General features: G+C 39.3%; 1 protein-coding gene across 1 annotated transcript in view; it reads right to left on the minus strand.

Annotated features, from left to right (window-relative positions):
• The window catches only part of LOC108703502 (A.superbus venom factor 1), a 62,897-nt gene that overhangs the window by 22,214 nt on the left and 23,631 nt on the right, over nt 1-17,052 (minus strand). The window contains exons 12-23 of the mRNA XM_041588930.1: nt 16,639-16,842; nt 13,719-13,922; nt 11,600-11,761; nt 9,895-10,024; nt 9,429-9,503; nt 6,283-6,483; nt 5,719-5,830; nt 4,560-4,642; nt 2,329-2,468; nt 803-1,015; nt 623-689; nt 350-436 (exon numbers count right to left, since the gene is read on the minus strand). Of these exons, the coding sequence (XP_041444864.1) occupies nt 350-436; nt 623-689; nt 803-1,015; nt 2,329-2,468; nt 4,560-4,642; nt 5,719-5,830; nt 6,283-6,483; nt 9,429-9,503; nt 9,895-10,024; nt 11,600-11,761; nt 13,719-13,922; nt 16,639-16,842 (1,678 nt within the window). The remainder of the gene's footprint in view (nt 1-349; nt 437-622; nt 690-802; nt 1,016-2,328; nt 2,469-4,559; nt 4,643-5,718; nt 5,831-6,282; nt 6,484-9,428; nt 9,504-9,894; nt 10,025-11,599; nt 11,762-13,718; nt 13,923-16,638; nt 16,843-17,052) is intronic.

Raw genomic sequence — 17,052 nt, forward strand, 5'->3', positions numbered from 1 at the left:
GCACACACAGGCAGAGTAGGGCAGGCAGAGTACATATGCCACACACAATGGCAGCACCAAATGGGGATTTACAGCCTGAATTTGAGATGTGAATAATGCAAGTGCCAGTTAATCCCAGTGCTAATAATTTCTACATTTTACATAAAGTAAGCAATTTTAGCCACCAGGCTTTAATGGGGGGAGGGGGGCACACAAAGGTGGGCTGTGGATCACCAGTTGGACAGCACTAAGTTCAGAGGTTCTGTAGATCATATTAACTTGGGTCAATAAATAGAATGAGATGGCAGTAACTGGTGAGAAGCCTCTTAGACATGTTTATCAACATCTACATTTCCTTCTTTCTATTCACCTTGTAAAATGACTTTGATGTCAATGTCTGACTTGGGAACAATATTTGGTGCAATCAGTGCTCCAATTTTTACTTCTTGCCACACATCTGTGGGAAAAAAACAATCCATATGGTCAAACCTTTATATATATATATATATATATATATATATATATATATATATATATATATATATATATATATATATATATATATATATATATATATATATATATATATATATATATATATATATATATATATATAAATGACATATAAACGACAAATACTGACCTTTTCCTAATAATTCTGGTTCTAAAATAACTGTAGTCAATGTTTTTGAAACAAGCATTCCTTCGGACTAGAACAGATCAACAAGAAAATGCCAAATGAATACACAGAAACAACAACTCTGACAGAGACAGTTCTTTCTTAGACGCGCACTAAAATGTATTGTTCATGGAGCTTACTTACCACAACTCTTAGCTTTTTCAGCACACCATCTGAAACAAACTGCTTATAGACCATTGCCGTCACTTCTACATCATGCTCACCAATGGTGAGAGGAACAATGATAAAAGGAACAACAACGGAGGACTCGGCACCAACCCAAACTTCCTGTTGAAACTTCTTTTTGGGTGTGGACAGGCTACAGAACTCTTTATTGTAGTTGAACTGCACTTGCACCTATGCCATAAAATAAAGAAAACATAAAGTTGGCATTACTTACAAGTTGGTGGTTACTGTATATAAACAAATTGATGGATGCTGGTCCTGGCTAATGGGCAAACAATAAAGGCTTATTAAGACCAGTGTAAGCTATTTGGTAGTCCTACACCTCTTCAAGTTGATACAGGAGAAACTGCAAGTTCCAAATTTGCATATGTGTGTGTAACCCTGTTTACATTTGGTTACTGCCTCATAGAAACTTGAACACAGTGACGTTTTTAAGTGCAAAGCAGTTTATTTTTATTGATTGAGTGCAGGGATGGGTGGGCCTGTCAAAGTACCCCAAGATCTGCCAGTGGACCTCAGCCAAGTCTAGCTAACACCTTTTACTGGACCTTAAAACTACCACATACCCAGGCTGGTCTGGAGTCCAGGGTTCGCTTGTGTCAGTGCATGCATTTTCATGTAAGTAGTGACTGGTTGGGTGCATTCGTACTATTCACAAGTTCAAGGAGCAACGATGGGCAAACATTATTAATGAATATCATCAATGTGCCTGCCAATCTTGAATCACAATTGTGGTTGCATTCTAAAATGAGCTCTTTAACACACACACACACTCTAGTGGACCATATTATGTCCTGTCTAACACTGTTTGAGTGGTGGTGGACCTTTTAGGCTATTGTCTGGCTTAGGTGGCTTTTTACTGCTCGATGCAGCCTGAGACAAAGTTCTCCCCTTGCCTCATAGCAGGAGCAGCCCTGGTCTGACACTGTGCATGTGAATGTGCAGCAGCCAGGCCTCCCTTAAATGCATTCCCCTAGCATTGCTTCCATCAGCTCAGATTTTGACCCTAAGAAGTCTGTGGGGCCAATATGCTCCAAGGTATTGTAATGTATGCCCAGCGTTGTAATCAGAATGCTGAAAAGAAACAGTTGGATGTGAGTGTCCATATTTATAACCAAATTTATTACACATATTGACGAAAAATTAATATTTTAAATTTTTTAAGTTTGAAACGTTTTTTTTAAAAAATGTTAATTTAAATTTGGGATAAATAACTCTACAGAGAGGAAGCACCTCATGAGGCAGAGAGGGAGATATGCCAAGGGTAAGATGCAAAGTGCAAGAAACATGGGACTTAAGGCTGGAAATAAGGCCAGCTTCAGTCCTTAAATGTCTATCATGCTCATTGAATTCACCATAGGTTTAAAGCTCATCCACTAGGTTTTAGCCTATAGGGTAGTCCATAAATAAATGGAAATTTAACTGAAACTAGACTTCTTTCCAAAGATTCCTTCTGCTTTGCAATACTTTTTTTCACACTTTACCTTAATTCTGTTGCTGTTATAGTTGTAGATAATGGCTCTAATCTCCACCTGTTCATTCCTCACAACAGAATAAGGCAGTTTTAGATCGATAAAGAATTCCTTTATTGCCTTAATCTCGTGGGGAGGAGCCACACACAGACCTGTGTAAAGAGAAGACAATAAAACAGTCTCAAACAAAGTCACATCACATGAACCTTAGTTCACTAAAATCCCATCTGTAATGGCATTTTAAAGAGAATGTCAAGAAATTTGAATAAATAGTAATAAAGACAAATTCAGATGGGGGTCATCACATGGTCCTGGATCTCAATATCTCCTCCCTTTACTGAGAATAATTAGTAATTTAAGAAGACTTAACAAGATGGTCAGTGCTACTTCTACACATATGTGGACCATCAATGCATTGTGCTAACTGATATGTGGTGTGAGCCATCTTAGTTACAACCCAACTGGTTCTCGCATACCCTTCCTTGTCTCACTTGAACTTTAATAATAAAATCCATGAGAGGATGTGTGGCCATCTGGTTCCTTCCTCCCCTGAACCCTGGCCCTACGAGGGCGCATTCCGTTTTGGGACCTCTTCGGAGGTCCATTGGTACCCTCTCCCTCTGGGGATTGGAAAAAGGGATCCTCCTAGCCTTGCGGTGATGGGGATCTGAAGACCCTTGCCCACTGCCTATGCCTTTTGTGCCGGGGGGGGGGGTTTGGGGATAAAGGGTCTTCCCTTAGCTTCGGCAAGGGGAGTCCGAAGTCTCTGGATCTTTTGCGCCTTTTGGCCAGGGACCAGGGAGTTTTTATTGGACTTTGTCTTTTTTAAGAGTTAGTCATTGCACCCTTTGCACTTTTTTGCACTTGCACTTTTTTGCACTGGGTGACCAAAGCACATTGGGCTTCAATAAGAGAAAAAATAAAGAAAAGTACCCCTCTATTATTGTGCCCTAGGAAGGTGCCTTTGCTGCCTACCCCTAGTTCCAGCCCTGCCTAGGCTATTTGATAGGAATGTAAAATGTAAAAAATATTGAACTAGAACATGAATTTACTTAGCTACAAAAGCTACCAGAAATGACTGCAATAAGAATTAGGGAATGTAAGCTGAAAGTATGGAAGAGGGAATGGAGGACTTTCAAGGCTGCAGCTCCACCTGATGTAACAAAATGGTGAAAGGTTGTTTCTAAAAAAGAGAAAGGTGAAGAAACAGATCATTTTAGAGAGTTTAGTCTAGTCAATTTGTACAGTATTTCCCAAACTGTGAGGATGACCTCAGGATGAAGGCCCAGAACAAGTAAATTAAACAAAAACAAACAGAAAAATGACTATAGAACCGATTTCCAAATGTAGCTTCTAAAGGGCAGCTGCCGATAGCAATAGATCAGCAATCCATTTAGAACAGTCTATTACAAGCTGAAAAATTAAAGCAAATACCTTATGTATTGCTATGGCAACTGTACTTGTGAAATTTTGTACCGATTTTCTTAAATCAACCCTTCTAACATTTTGTAAAAGGAATATAATTTTTTTCCTGTGCTATCCTTTTTCGCTATACCATGCATGTTCTGTGCAATAATATCATAATTAATATCATTGCATGTATATATTTTACAACAGGTTGAAAGGATAAGTAAACCTTTAAAATAAGTGAATGTAAAATTGATGAGGGGGCTATTCTAAGCATTTTTGTAATTTACATTCATTATTTATTTTTTATTCCAAGATATTAAGGGCTACATGTACTGTTAATATGAATGAATTGTGTTACAACAGCGCCACCTGCTGATCAGTTTCCCACCAGTCTGACCAGCAAGTAGTCAAGGAAGTTGTCAGGAGAAAGAAAGAGGCTGCTCTGATGTTCTTCTGCTTAGGAAACATGTGAAAGGGGTTTCTAATTCTTTTCCCAAGCAGAAGAAAATCAGAGCAGCCTCTTTCTTTCTCCTGACAACTTCCTTGACTACTTGGTGGTCAGACTGGTGGGAAACTGACCAGCAGGTGGCGCTGTTGGAACAAAATTCATTCATATTAACAGTACATGTGTCCCTTAATATTTTGCAATAAAAAATAAATAAACAATGAATGAATGAATATAAATTACAAATGTGAGCTTTCCAAAACATATGGAATAAGGCCAATAGAAGATGTTTTTAGTTAATAGATTTTGTACTGTAGGTGTATGCAATTCCTACAAGGCTATGCTATATGCATGCTATACCCAAGCTAAGAGAATAAAGGACAATTACCTTTGTCAGAATAGCTCACAGCCAGAACCTCCCAAGTTGTGATTGAGTCTTTCAAGTTAACATTTAAGATTTTTTTTGATATCCTGAAAAGATAAAATTCTAATGTTAGATTTCAAACAACCAGTGCTCTTTTAAGAGTCTACTGACTAGTAATAGAGAGTAGAGCAGAGGTCCCCAACCAGTTGCTCAACAATCCATTGGATGTTGCTCCCAGTGGCATTGGATGTTGCTCCCGAAGCAGGTGCTTATTTTTGAATTCCTGGCTTGGAGGCAAGTTCTGATTGCAATAAAACCATGTGTACTGCCAAACAGAGCCTCCTGTAGGCTGCCAGTCCATATAGGTCAGGGGTCGCCAACCTTTTTTACCTCTGGGAGCAATATTCAAGGGGTTGGGGAGCAACATGTTGCTCACGAACCACTGGTTGGGGATCACTGATATATGGGCTACCAAATAGCCAAACAGTCCTTATTTGGTACTACCCAGGAACATTTTTTATGCTTGCTTTGCTCCCCAACTCTTTTTACTCTTAAGCAAAGTCTGCAAGAAGCTTCTGAACAGGAGTCAGGTATTTTATGGCGTAATTACATGTATTTAAAGGTTTGGGTATATCTAGTATAGGTCAATCTAAAAAACAACTGGACTTGCTGAGTAATCAATGAAGACGTTTCACTATTCATCCGAGCAGATTACTCAGCAAGTCCAGTTGTTTTTTAGATTGACCTATACTAGATATACCATGACCTGGATGAATGAAAATCTTCATAGTCATAAAGGGTTGGGTAGGAACATTGTAAACACATGTTGTGGAACTTTACATCCTAAGCTTATTTGTTGGGTTTGAGGACCCCTTATGTCATGGACAGACCCTGTCTAAACTGCACCACCCTGGCATTGTCCAGTACCTTGTCTGCCTTTTGTTTTGCTCTGTTTATGGACATCCAAGGCTAAAGCTAAACAATGAAATGAGAAGTGTGCTAAATAATATAAATGTGACAACCTGGTGGTGGAATGTGCATTGCTAGGCTGGGGACCACTAGGACATCCTCTGGTACTGTGGAAGACCAGTTGGACCTTGTTTTGCCTTTAGGATTTTGTTTACACCAAAGAATTTCTCTTAGCAAGCCAGAAATAGGGCTGGCCAAAGGTTTCATCACTAACTTGTCTTTGTCCGGAACTCCGGTCATTTCCTTTTCTATCCAGAGCCAACTCTCTGGAAAGTCCGACCTGATATCAATTTCAGATTCCAACATGTAATCAGATTCCTCCTCACCTGTGGCACAAGATATTTATGAAATCAGAGATAGCTAATACCATAATGACCTCTGACCGATATTGTGGCCTGGTCGCCGTTTGTTCTGTCACAAAAATTGAAAATGCTTGTGAAAATTCTATCTATGAGAACCTTTGGCCAATAGGAAATATTTTTGAATGAATATCAATTGGTATTTTTTTTTCCTGCAGATGCATTTTAGTTAATCTCTAAAGATGGGATAACAATGAAATGTTTGTATTAAGCATTTATTAGAAATACAGATACAGGTATGTGTATAATTTTGATGATGGCCAAGGCAATGGTTTTCCATACACATCAAATTTTGAATCACTCTTGAAGAGCACTGCAATGATGCTTTTATGGGTGAAAATACTTGAAGCCAATGGTAAGGGGAGTGTTTTCCTTGCCCTTAAATATCTCTCTTTACCTAACTTTCCACGGTTCCTTACTTCTTTCCAGAGTATCCTCGTCTTTACTCTTTCTCTCGTCTTCCCTCTTCTTCTCATAGTATTTGCAGCAGTCCAGGAAAGCGTCCACACATTCCTTCCCATCCAAGATGTAACGGGCACGTCGATCACAGCTGTGGCCCATCAGGTTCTCCTGCATTCCATCCAGGCAGCACTTCTTTGCCTTGTCCTTGTAGTTTGAAGCTGTAGGATCATACAATTTATGTGGGATGTTCTACATATCATGGTGCGTTTCTCTTTACTGATTCTATGATAACATATGGCAAACACACAAGGAATTAAGGCTACTTACCCATAACACTTGTAACATAAGGTAGTTTATAAAAAGCACAAGAGGATCAAATTTGCTCGAGTTTTTTACACTTATTTATTATTACATATTCCCGCAAAATTTGCTTTGTGGGAAAAAATTCGATTTTTTTTTGGGATTTTTCACCCCAAAACCCAGCGCACATAAAAAAAAAATCATTGGGACTTCTCCCATTGACTTATATGCAACCTCGACAGGTCTGAGATGCTGGATTTTCTAATTCGGACTTTTCCATCCCCGAAGTTTAATAAATTCTGAAAAAGTTGTGATTTTTTTAAAAGTCTGATTTTATTTTAAAAAATCACGAAATTTTCGGGATTTTTGCATTCAGAGTTTAGTAAATAACCCCCTTAGTGTTATAATTCAGAAATGTGTATATTTGAAAGTTAAAATGCATTTATATCAAAGCAAATCAATAATAGAATAATAGCGCTCCCATAGGCGGTCAAGAGGTACTACACCAAAAAAAAAAATCCATTCAGTTCTTAACGGTAAGTAATTATCTCTTTCCTTCTTTTGGAAGATATTTTCCTTCCTCTGGATCAACTGGCAATTAGGCAGGTTAAAAAAAAAGTCAAAAGGTTGAACTTGATGAACCTGTGTCTTTTTTCAACCTAACTTACTATGTTACTATGTTACTATGTTACTATTTAATACACATGTTAATTAAACATACATACATAATTCAATAAATTATTTATCAAGCATGTATTTCCCTTCATGTTACAAGCAATTTATAAGAATTGTGCCGCCTGTCTTTGTTTTATTCAGGTATACCATATTACTTATCCAAACAGAACTATTGGGAAGTCGGTGGAGCCGACTATAATCAGACCATTGGCACAAGCAATCCTTTATTAACAAGAAAAGGGAATATAAATAGCTCAGCAAGTACATCTGGTGGTCCAGGTGCACCAACCCTTTAGCTTCAGGGAAAGTAATCCAGTACAGGTATGGGATCCATTATCCGGAAACCCGTTATCCAGAAAGCTCCGAATTAAGGAAAGGCCGTCTCCCACAGACTCCATTTTATCCAAATAATCCAATTTTTAAAAAATGGCTTCCTTTTTCTGTGTAATAATAAAACAGTAGCTAATACTTGATCCCAACTAAGATATAATTAATCCTTATTGGAAGCAAAATCATCCTGTTGGGTTTATTTAATGTTTACATGACTTTCTATGAGACGTATAGTATCAAGATCCAGAAAGATCTCTTATCCGGAAAGCCCCAGGTCCTGAGCATTCTGTATAACAGGTCCCATACCTGTATAAGCAAATAAAACAAATAGCTATCCAGCACTCAAAGGTATCCACAGGGCCGAAAAAACAATATTTAATTGTAGAAGTGTCCTTAGGGCATGAAATGCGTAGGGCCTATGGAGATGTGTAACTTTTTATCTTCTACAAATAAATATTGTTGTACTTCATTTTTCCAGCCCTGTGGATGCCTTTCATTGTCCTATTTTTTTCTATTGGACTATAGAGGTATGGGATCGGTTATCCAGAAACCCGTTATCCAGAAAGCTCCGGTATGAAGATCCAAATTGGTAACATGACCGAGAATTAAATTAAAGGGAAATTAAAGTTTAAAATAGAATAATGCTAGAAATGCTGTATTTTGTATACTAAACATAAACATGAATTTACTGCACCACAAGCCTAATCAAACAAATGATTTATGCTTTCAAATTGGCCACAGGGGGTCACGATCATGTACTTGGCAAGACCAAGACTATGCACATGCTCAGTGTGCTCTGGGCTGCTTAGGGATCGTCATAAATTATCAAAAAAGCACAAGTCAAATAATATCTGCCAGCAAGACTGATTAATAATCAGAATATACAGACTGCACTGGGTCCTGTGTTGTCATGTAATCTAATGTGGATTTTATAGTTTTTGTATTGTTTAATACAAACTGTCTCCAACTCTGCAAAACCAGTGGCTGCAGCAAAAAAATCATCCAAATAAAATCCCAGTTTATCTGCTCCATGATCTTTGTCCCTGCAGCTGGAGTTGGAAACATTAAAGAGGATGTAAAGGCAAAAATAAAATAATTTTTTTTCTTTATTAACTGAAAACGAAACATATCCCAATATACTTCAATTAAAAAAATCTGTTCAGTTTTTATAAGAAAACTAACTGTGTGCAGTGAAATTCCCCCCTCATTTACTTGCTCTGACTGCTGCAGATATGAATCTCTACACGGTCGCCGATGCGCTACAGGGAAACAAACAAAGCTGCCCGAGTTCTGGGAAGTCCCTCCCCCCTGCTGTTTGAAAGTATAATCATTTCCTTAGGGACCATCTGAATTGTGAAAGATGATCCGTTCCCTGCAGAGCAGTTAGGGACCGTCTGAAGTATTAAAGTATGATCCTTTCCCTGCAGAGCAGTTAGGGACCGTCTGAAGTTTCCTATCTCACGAGTCAGAGCAAGTAAATGAAAGGAGAATTTAACTGCATTCAGTCAGGTTTCTTGTAAAAACTGTAGACATTTTTTAATTAAAGTATATTGGAGATGGGTTTTTCTTTTCATTAAATAAAGTAAAAATGGGATTTTATTTTTTTGCCTTTACATCCCCTTTAAGACTTAAAGCCTGTGGAGATAAAGCAATGTGGAAAAGAAAATATCAGAGAAGAAGTGGTTCCTGGTTCCATAGGTGGTCTCTTAGCTCCTCACTGTATAACATTACATTATATAAAGCCAGCATGTGCAGGTTATAACTCATACTCTTCTACATCAAGGAATATTTAGCAAAATATTGTACATCATCTATATAAACCCATCTTGAATCCAACCATTCACCCACCATATCTTACCTTTGCCAGATTTAATCTCCATTAGAGCGGTGGTTGAGCGGCGTTTACGCTGTGCAGCGGGTTTACATTGAGGCTCTGAGGGCAAAGAAATCATTGTCAGAACTGAAAAATATCTAGATGATATGGAAATGCTTATTTAAAGTTCCTTTTCACTTAAAGGATAATTAAACCTTAAAAATAAGTCAATGTTAAATTGATAAGGGGGCTATTCCAATCACTTTTATATTGTACATTCATTATTTATTTTCTTTTAATTCCAAGATATTAAGGGATACATGTACTGTTAATATGAATGAATTTTGTTACAACAGCGCCACCTGCTGGTCAGTTTCCCACCAGTCTGACCAGCAAGTAGTCAAGGAAGTTGTCAGGAGAAAGAAAGAGGCTGCTCTGATGTTCTTCAACTTAGGAAAGTTTTAAAAAATGTTTTTAATTTATTTACTAAGCAGAACACATTACCACTCACCTATTCTTTGATGGGTAGTGATACTGAAGGAAGTCTGTAGAGCAAGTCCGGCATCATAAAAGACCCCTGCGCTGTTAGCACCGCTTCCAGCAGTACAGCCAATGTCCGACTTCTCAACTGAATTCCACACCTGAACAAAGCAATGAATTAAAACAGCCCAAAAACAAAGGGGTGATTTTTCGAAGGCAGTTGCATTGTGCTTATTGTTTCCTCTGTGCCTTTAACATGAGCTACAAGATGAAAAAATGTTTGACTTTTTGGAATCTTCCACTTATCTCCAGTATTCTAAAGTTTTTACTCTTAAATAAGAGGTGGATCACTTTTTTTCCTATTAAACATTGTCTTTTTCCAATATTATTTCTCTTTGTTTAATATAGGGATACTAAAATTCAGATTTTTGGGGCAAATTAAATATTTATGTATACACTAAATCCAGGGTTCAGTTCGGGATTCGATCTTTTCCAGCAGGATTCTGCCGAATCCTTGTGTCTGGCCAGACCGAATCCTAATTTCGGCCGAGTCTTTCACAAAGGATTTGGAGATTCGTCCAAATCCCAAAAAGTAGATTCTGTGCATGCCTAGTTTATGTTCATAGTGTTATAGAGACTCATTTATTGAAACAACCAAATCTCTTTCCTACCTGTAGTGCTCATTGGCTGATAGCACACTGGGTGTTTCCCTGTCCCTGGCCACCCCTTGTTGCCTTAATGGGAAACTCCAGTTGTGGGGTTCTTGGCTTGACAAAGCATATTAGATCATTTTAAGGCCAAGGATAGGTTTGCCACCTTTTTGTGAAAAGTGCAGGGGGGCAGACCAGTGACTTGGGAGGCGGGCCGTTGATGTCGTGGGGCAGGGCGGGTGACTTCAGGGGTGGAACTGATGACATGGCGATCAGCAATTGGCTGATCGCCATGTCATTCACTTCAATGTCCGGTCCGGATTTTCTAATTTATAACTTTTTACTCCACAAGCCCTTTCAAAAACCAGGCTGTCCAGGTGAAATCCGGACAGTTTGGAACCCTAGCCAAGGATCATCTGCACTAGTGGCGTCAGGCAGTCCCTATAGAAGCCAATGGTAGGCAGCTAGGGACGGATTTCATCCTTTCGCGCCCCTAGGCCACCTGGGTCCTAGCGCCTGCATGCACCTCCCTACAAGCGCAAGCGCCGTCGCCTAGGCCGCCTGGGTCCTAGCAACCGCATGCAAATGTGCGCACCTCCCTACAAGCACATGCGCCGACCCCTCAGCCACTAGGTCCTAGCGCGCGAACTCCAACCCATGGAGTGCAAGCTCCCCAGTGTTCTTAGTGCTCTTCCAGATACGGCTTGGGGGGTATGTCGTCTCTTAAATTTTGCCACACTAGGCCCGGGCCTTTCTGGCCTTGCCACAAATTCAGACCTGTAGGCAGCAGGGACAGTTGTGGACATCAGTAAATATATGTCCATGGAGAAATCTTCATGTGTCCATAGGATGTTAAGGTACATGAAATTAGAAATCAGAGTTGGAACTAACACCGGCACAGCAGGGGCACTTGAATCAAACTACTTTGCTTTAAATTAAGCAAATATATATATATATTAAAATTGAAAATACTCATGTAAATATTGTCTTACTCTGCAACTCACAAATACAAATTAATAAAACGTATTATGAAATATAGAGGATTTCTCTTGCATCAATATAAGGCATATGGAATGAGTTTCTCACCTTACGCTGAGTGAGTTTAAACTTCTTGTTCAGCACAAAGACACCCTTGTCCACAATCACCAGCCCCACGGTGGCTTTATGGTCGGCTCGGAGTTCTAGCTGCACGGTTGCAGGCAGTTTTTGGACTGCTTTGTCTTTATCCTTGTAACCTTTCAACTCCAGCTGTGCAAGAACCATCATCAACATGTCAGGTTATTCATTGTAGAGGAATAATACAAATACCCCTCTTCTGTGGCCCTCACTGTTACCAAAGCAATAGGCTCTTTATATTTATAATACACAAGAGCCATGAATATCCTGTAAACCATATCCTTAGAAACTAGGCTTAGTGATGTCATCGGTTATAACTGGCGCTCAGTGATGTCATCGACTCACTCATGAAACTTGTGTATTCTAATAAATAATTTAGTATGAGGATATTAAATGTCATCTCTGAATGTCACCTGTGTAATCGCATTTAGCCTTCAACCTTTCGCTTTCTATGGTCATGGAACTCCTCAGTGAATTAACCGTAGGTTTACAAACTTTTTACAGTAGCTGAGCCCCCTAGGGTGGCCCCAGTAGTAGTAGACTGTTGGGGGTCCAACCTGAAGGCCAATTTTGGTGAAATTTGCAGTGAATTTATTCTTGCTCTTCAGTATATGTTCTAGATATTCTTGGCCAATAGGCTTGGGCGAATTTGACCCGTTTTTTTTCTCCAAAAATTCGCTGCAAGCTAAATTTGCCAACGTCCATTAAAGTCTATGGGCGGTCTATGGGTGTAATTTCTGCGGTGAAACAAGGCAAAACAATTCGCCCATCCCTATTGGCCAATTATGGCAGTGGCTTAAATAGCCTATTCCAATGTAGAAAACGGGTGTTCACATATTTTGGCCATATTGTGTATATTAACTTTTTTATATACAAGTATGTGATCCTTTATCGTGAAAACAGTTATCCAGAAAGCTCTGAATTAAGGCCGTCTCCCATAGACTCCATTATAATCAAATTTTTTAAAAAACATTCCCTTTTTCTGTGTAATAACTAAACAGTGGCTTGTACTTGATCCCAACTAAGATATACTTAACCCTTATTGGAAGCATTGGGTTTATTTAATGTTTACATGATTTTCTAGTAGACCTAAGGTATGAAGACCCAAATTACGGAAAGATCTGTTTTCAGATAAACCCCAGGTCCCGAGCATTCTGGATAACAGGTTCCATACCTGTATATCTATTAGACTAATCCAGTGGCAATGTAAAAATATAAGGTTTGGTTGTTTATAAACAGTTTAAAATGGACAATTAGAAAAAAAATATAGAGGAGGCTATAAATGTACTTCCTCCCTTAATATCCCTGGTGGGTCCTGGAAGGACAATCAAAAGCAGGTTGATCTGCAGTGGGTGGAGAGTTCCTGGTGGGCCCACATCACTTCAGTCTGACCCGGGTGCAGTGGTGTAATTATAGAGGAAGCAGTACTGGCGGGGTGGATGAGAGGGTAGGTGGTCAGCCGAGAGGGAGGGAGGATTAGTGAGTGAGAGGGCAGACAGCCGGATTGTGGCCATAAGATAGAAGTGTGTGCTGGACTCCTCTGAAGTTCTTTTGTGGGTGGGCCCGGCAGGGCCACCATTAGAAATCACAGGGCCCGTACAACAAAATTTTCAAAATTTGGCTTTCATTTCTAACTCCAGTCTGAAATATTAAATGCTGTCTAAATGAAACCCTCTGCTAATTATCTTCAAATTTGCTCTCCAAACCACTACCTGATTGCTAAAGTAAGTGCGATTCTAGCAACCAGAAAAACAAAGCATGTAGCTAAAACAACCGGACAGAAAATGTACTACAATTGTTCTGGATACTTAATTATTTAAAGTGCTGAGCAGGCAATGCTAAAGACAAATATTGCAGACTATATTATGTACTATAACAGCAGGTTTGGTCATTATTTTATAAATGGAGCTGTATGAGGGCACGGGGGTTCTCTGTAAAACACAAGGCCACATTTCTGGTTGGAAAGTTGCAAAAGGGTTGAAGCTTGATGGGAAGTTGGTGAAGTTATAGGTGAAGCCATGTGTCTCCAGTCTAGTCCCTACCTACCTAATTATCCTGTATCTAAATGAGCTTCAACATGGATTCTCACCGTTCCTATGCAGGTATCTACCACGTCCACCCAGACAGAGTCAGACACAATTTCAGTTCTTCCATTTGTTGTCACCATGTAATATGCCACAATACGGAAAGATGGTAGGTAGTCCTCAGTGATAGACAGAGCCATGGCGACAACGGGCTGATTGGATAATCGCTCTTGCCTGCCGACCTTCATGATTCTCCCCCTGCTCATGATCTGAAAGAAATGATACGCAGTTAAAGAGAAAGTTGTACAATATACAGCAGCCATGCCAACATTTTCAAAATAGATGGATAATCCCCCAACTCTGAGTCACATCCCACCGCACCCTTCTTACTTCAAAGCTCTTACATTACTTAGAATAATTGCTGGATGAATAGTATCAGTTACCCTATCACCCCATAGCACCCCATAGCCAGGTTTAAGAAGAGTCTTCAAAAATAGTGTCCTTCTGGAACACTGACATTTTTAAGGGGTAATAAAAGTAGAAAAATTCCCCGTGCCCCCCCCTTTTTTCTTGCCCTTGCATATTTTTTGGCTGGGGTTTCCCCCCCCTTCTCTATCCCGGGGATAAATTAAACAAAGTTAAATTAGAATTTGATCTCAAATTTGAACTTGATTTGAAATTTGTTTTGAAAATTGAGCATGATTTGAAAACGATCTGGCTGGTTGAATTAAAGTGGACATGTCACCCAGACACAAAAATCTGTATAATAAAAGTCCTTTTCAAACTAAACATGAAATATAATTTCTATTTTTTATTAAAGCATTCATAACTGTTGTAAGCTTATTTAAAAATCTCAGCTGTCAATCAAATATTGTCTGCCCCGCCTCTATGCCTTAGGCATAGAGGCGGGGCAGGCAATTACTTTCACTTTCCATTCAGCACTTCCTAGATGTCACTTCTCTCCACACATTCCCCCATTCTCTTCACCATTTAATTGTGTAACCAGGACATGGGGATGGACATCAGGTCCCCCATTCTGGTGCACAAACAAGATTCCTGAGATGATGGAACAATGTCCACAAAATGGCTCCTGCCTGCTTGCTATAATTTTGAGTTCCCAGACTGAAAGAAACAAGATTCAAATAATTTATATAGTGTAATTAAAGTTAATTTTGCTTGACTAATGTGATGAAATAGGATTTTGAATATTTTTTTTGGGTGATGGGTCCCCTTTAATAAATAGTGAGAAAAACGCACTGAAGTCAATAGACGTCAAAAAAACTTTTTACGTGGGATAATTTTTTCTCACTCCAAATGCATTTTTTCTTATGATGATTTTTTTGTCTCTGCAACACTTTTGTCTTTTTGACTTTATCGTTGCGGCGGAATTTTTTGCAGTTTTGCGGAAAAATTTGCAGGTGGCGTAGTGGGGAATTTCGCACGAATCCCTGCTTATTGAAAACATTTGCTTATCAAAATTGATAAACTGATGTATCAGTTAAAATTAATATTTATCGGAATTTATTATCTGAGAGGTTGATCATTATCATGCATAACAAATCTGTCCAATCCAATTACAGTCATTGTTATGGATGGATCGGAAGAATCAATGAATCCCCTCTCCCCTTTGCTGAGTTGGGGACTTAAAGGATAAAAGCTACGGTCGGTAGCAAAACGGCTGTGTTGCATCGGGGAGACGGGGCCCCTCTCCGTGGACTGTGGCGTGCACAATGTACAGTGGAATAAACGACCTGAGGCTGGATGGATATCAGGATTAACCTAACTAATATACCGGGATTTTATTTCTGGAACGTTGGGATAGGCTTCCACCAGACATTTACAACACACACATGGGTCTTCAGCGCGACCAAGCCGAAACTTAAACAATAACATGTACCGTATATACTCGAGTATAAGCCGAGTTTTTAAGCCCCCAAAATATGATGAAAACGCTACCTCGGCTTATACTCGGGTCAAGCGCAAAAACGGTCGCCGGCGTCTAAGAATAGTCGCCGGCGCCTAAGAATAGTTGCCGGCACCTAAGAATTGTCGCCAGCGTCCAAGAATGGTCGCCAGCATCCAAAAACAAGACGCCGGCACCTCCAATTGGAGCAGAAACCCTACATTTTTTGATTGAAACTTACCAGAAGCTGCTGCATTTCTCACCCTCGGCTTATACTCGAGTCAATAAGCTTTCCCAGTTTTTGGAGGTAAAATTAGGTACCTCGGCTTATACTCGGGACGGCTTATACTCGAGTATATACGGTAACCGCTGTAGTATCGGTTGTGTTGGATAACTTATTGCTACCACGCCAGAATATGACTTTTGTCCATCACAAGTTTTTGAGTCCCGGGACACATTTACATCAAAATGAATGCTTAACATTATTGTACATGTCACACCATGACTTGCTTGTTACTGTGCATAAATAGCAGGGATAAGGTGGTTGGACTGTACGTTTCATTTGAAGCATTTACTTGAGAGGGATCCCTTCTCCCACATGTAATACCCCATGTTTTTAATTTGATTTGAAATGTGTATAATGGCAAGGTTGGGAATAAATATTGCCGTTTTACTTACATATTTTGACCATTTAGGCATCGTGTTAATTATGGGCTTATGATTGGGGATCAAGTCCAAGACACCCCAATCCTTTTAGCCTCCAATTATAATCTTTGGAAACTTTACTTAGTAAATTTTGGAGTGTTTTACGGCCTTTTCTTAAGGGTATTACAAATTTACCAGCAACTGCATTGCCGGTAACTTTTTAATAAAGGTCCCAGTCTTGGCAGGTGTAAAATACCAGCGGGTGGCAACTCTAACTACAACAAGACCACTAGCAGTGAAGTCTGTAGGCTTAGGGTTCTGTTATTATAGGTTCAATTTCAACCTATGTGTTTGAAGTTCCTTGTTGTTTTAATAATCAATATTAGGAAAGGTCATTATCATTAAACTCATTAATCAGAGGTTATACGTTTGGTTACCAAATAGGTGAAATGCTGGAATTGAACTGGAGCGTTATTTTTGATGTAGAAATTCACTGCGAGAGTGTCTCTAAGTTTTAGCTCTGATCCAGGAATGCTGATGTGCAGGTAATTCCCAGACCCTGGGGAGGGTTTGTAGGCTTTAACAACCATACTCGCAGTTGCTTGATGCTGGGGTTCCACATCTTTTTTGTCTGTTGTGACCTAATAACAGAAAATATAAAACATAAGTATCCAGTATCCTAGGAGCCCAACATATAGCTCCATGTATCTTTTACTAAAAATGGGCCCATGTTTTCCTAAACTTTCAGCGGCTTTGCCTATTCTGCACAATTAAGCCAATAGGAACAAGCTTTGTTTTATTACTTGATTGTTATACACAGGGGTCACAGAACAAGGTATTGATAGTTTCAT

This window comes from Xenopus laevis, chromosome 3S, assembly GCF_017654675.1.
Source record: "Xenopus laevis strain J_2021 chromosome 3S, Xenopus_laevis_v10.1, whole genome shotgun sequence".
Taxonomy (NCBI): Eukaryota; Metazoa; Chordata; class Amphibia; order Anura; family Pipidae; genus Xenopus; species Xenopus laevis.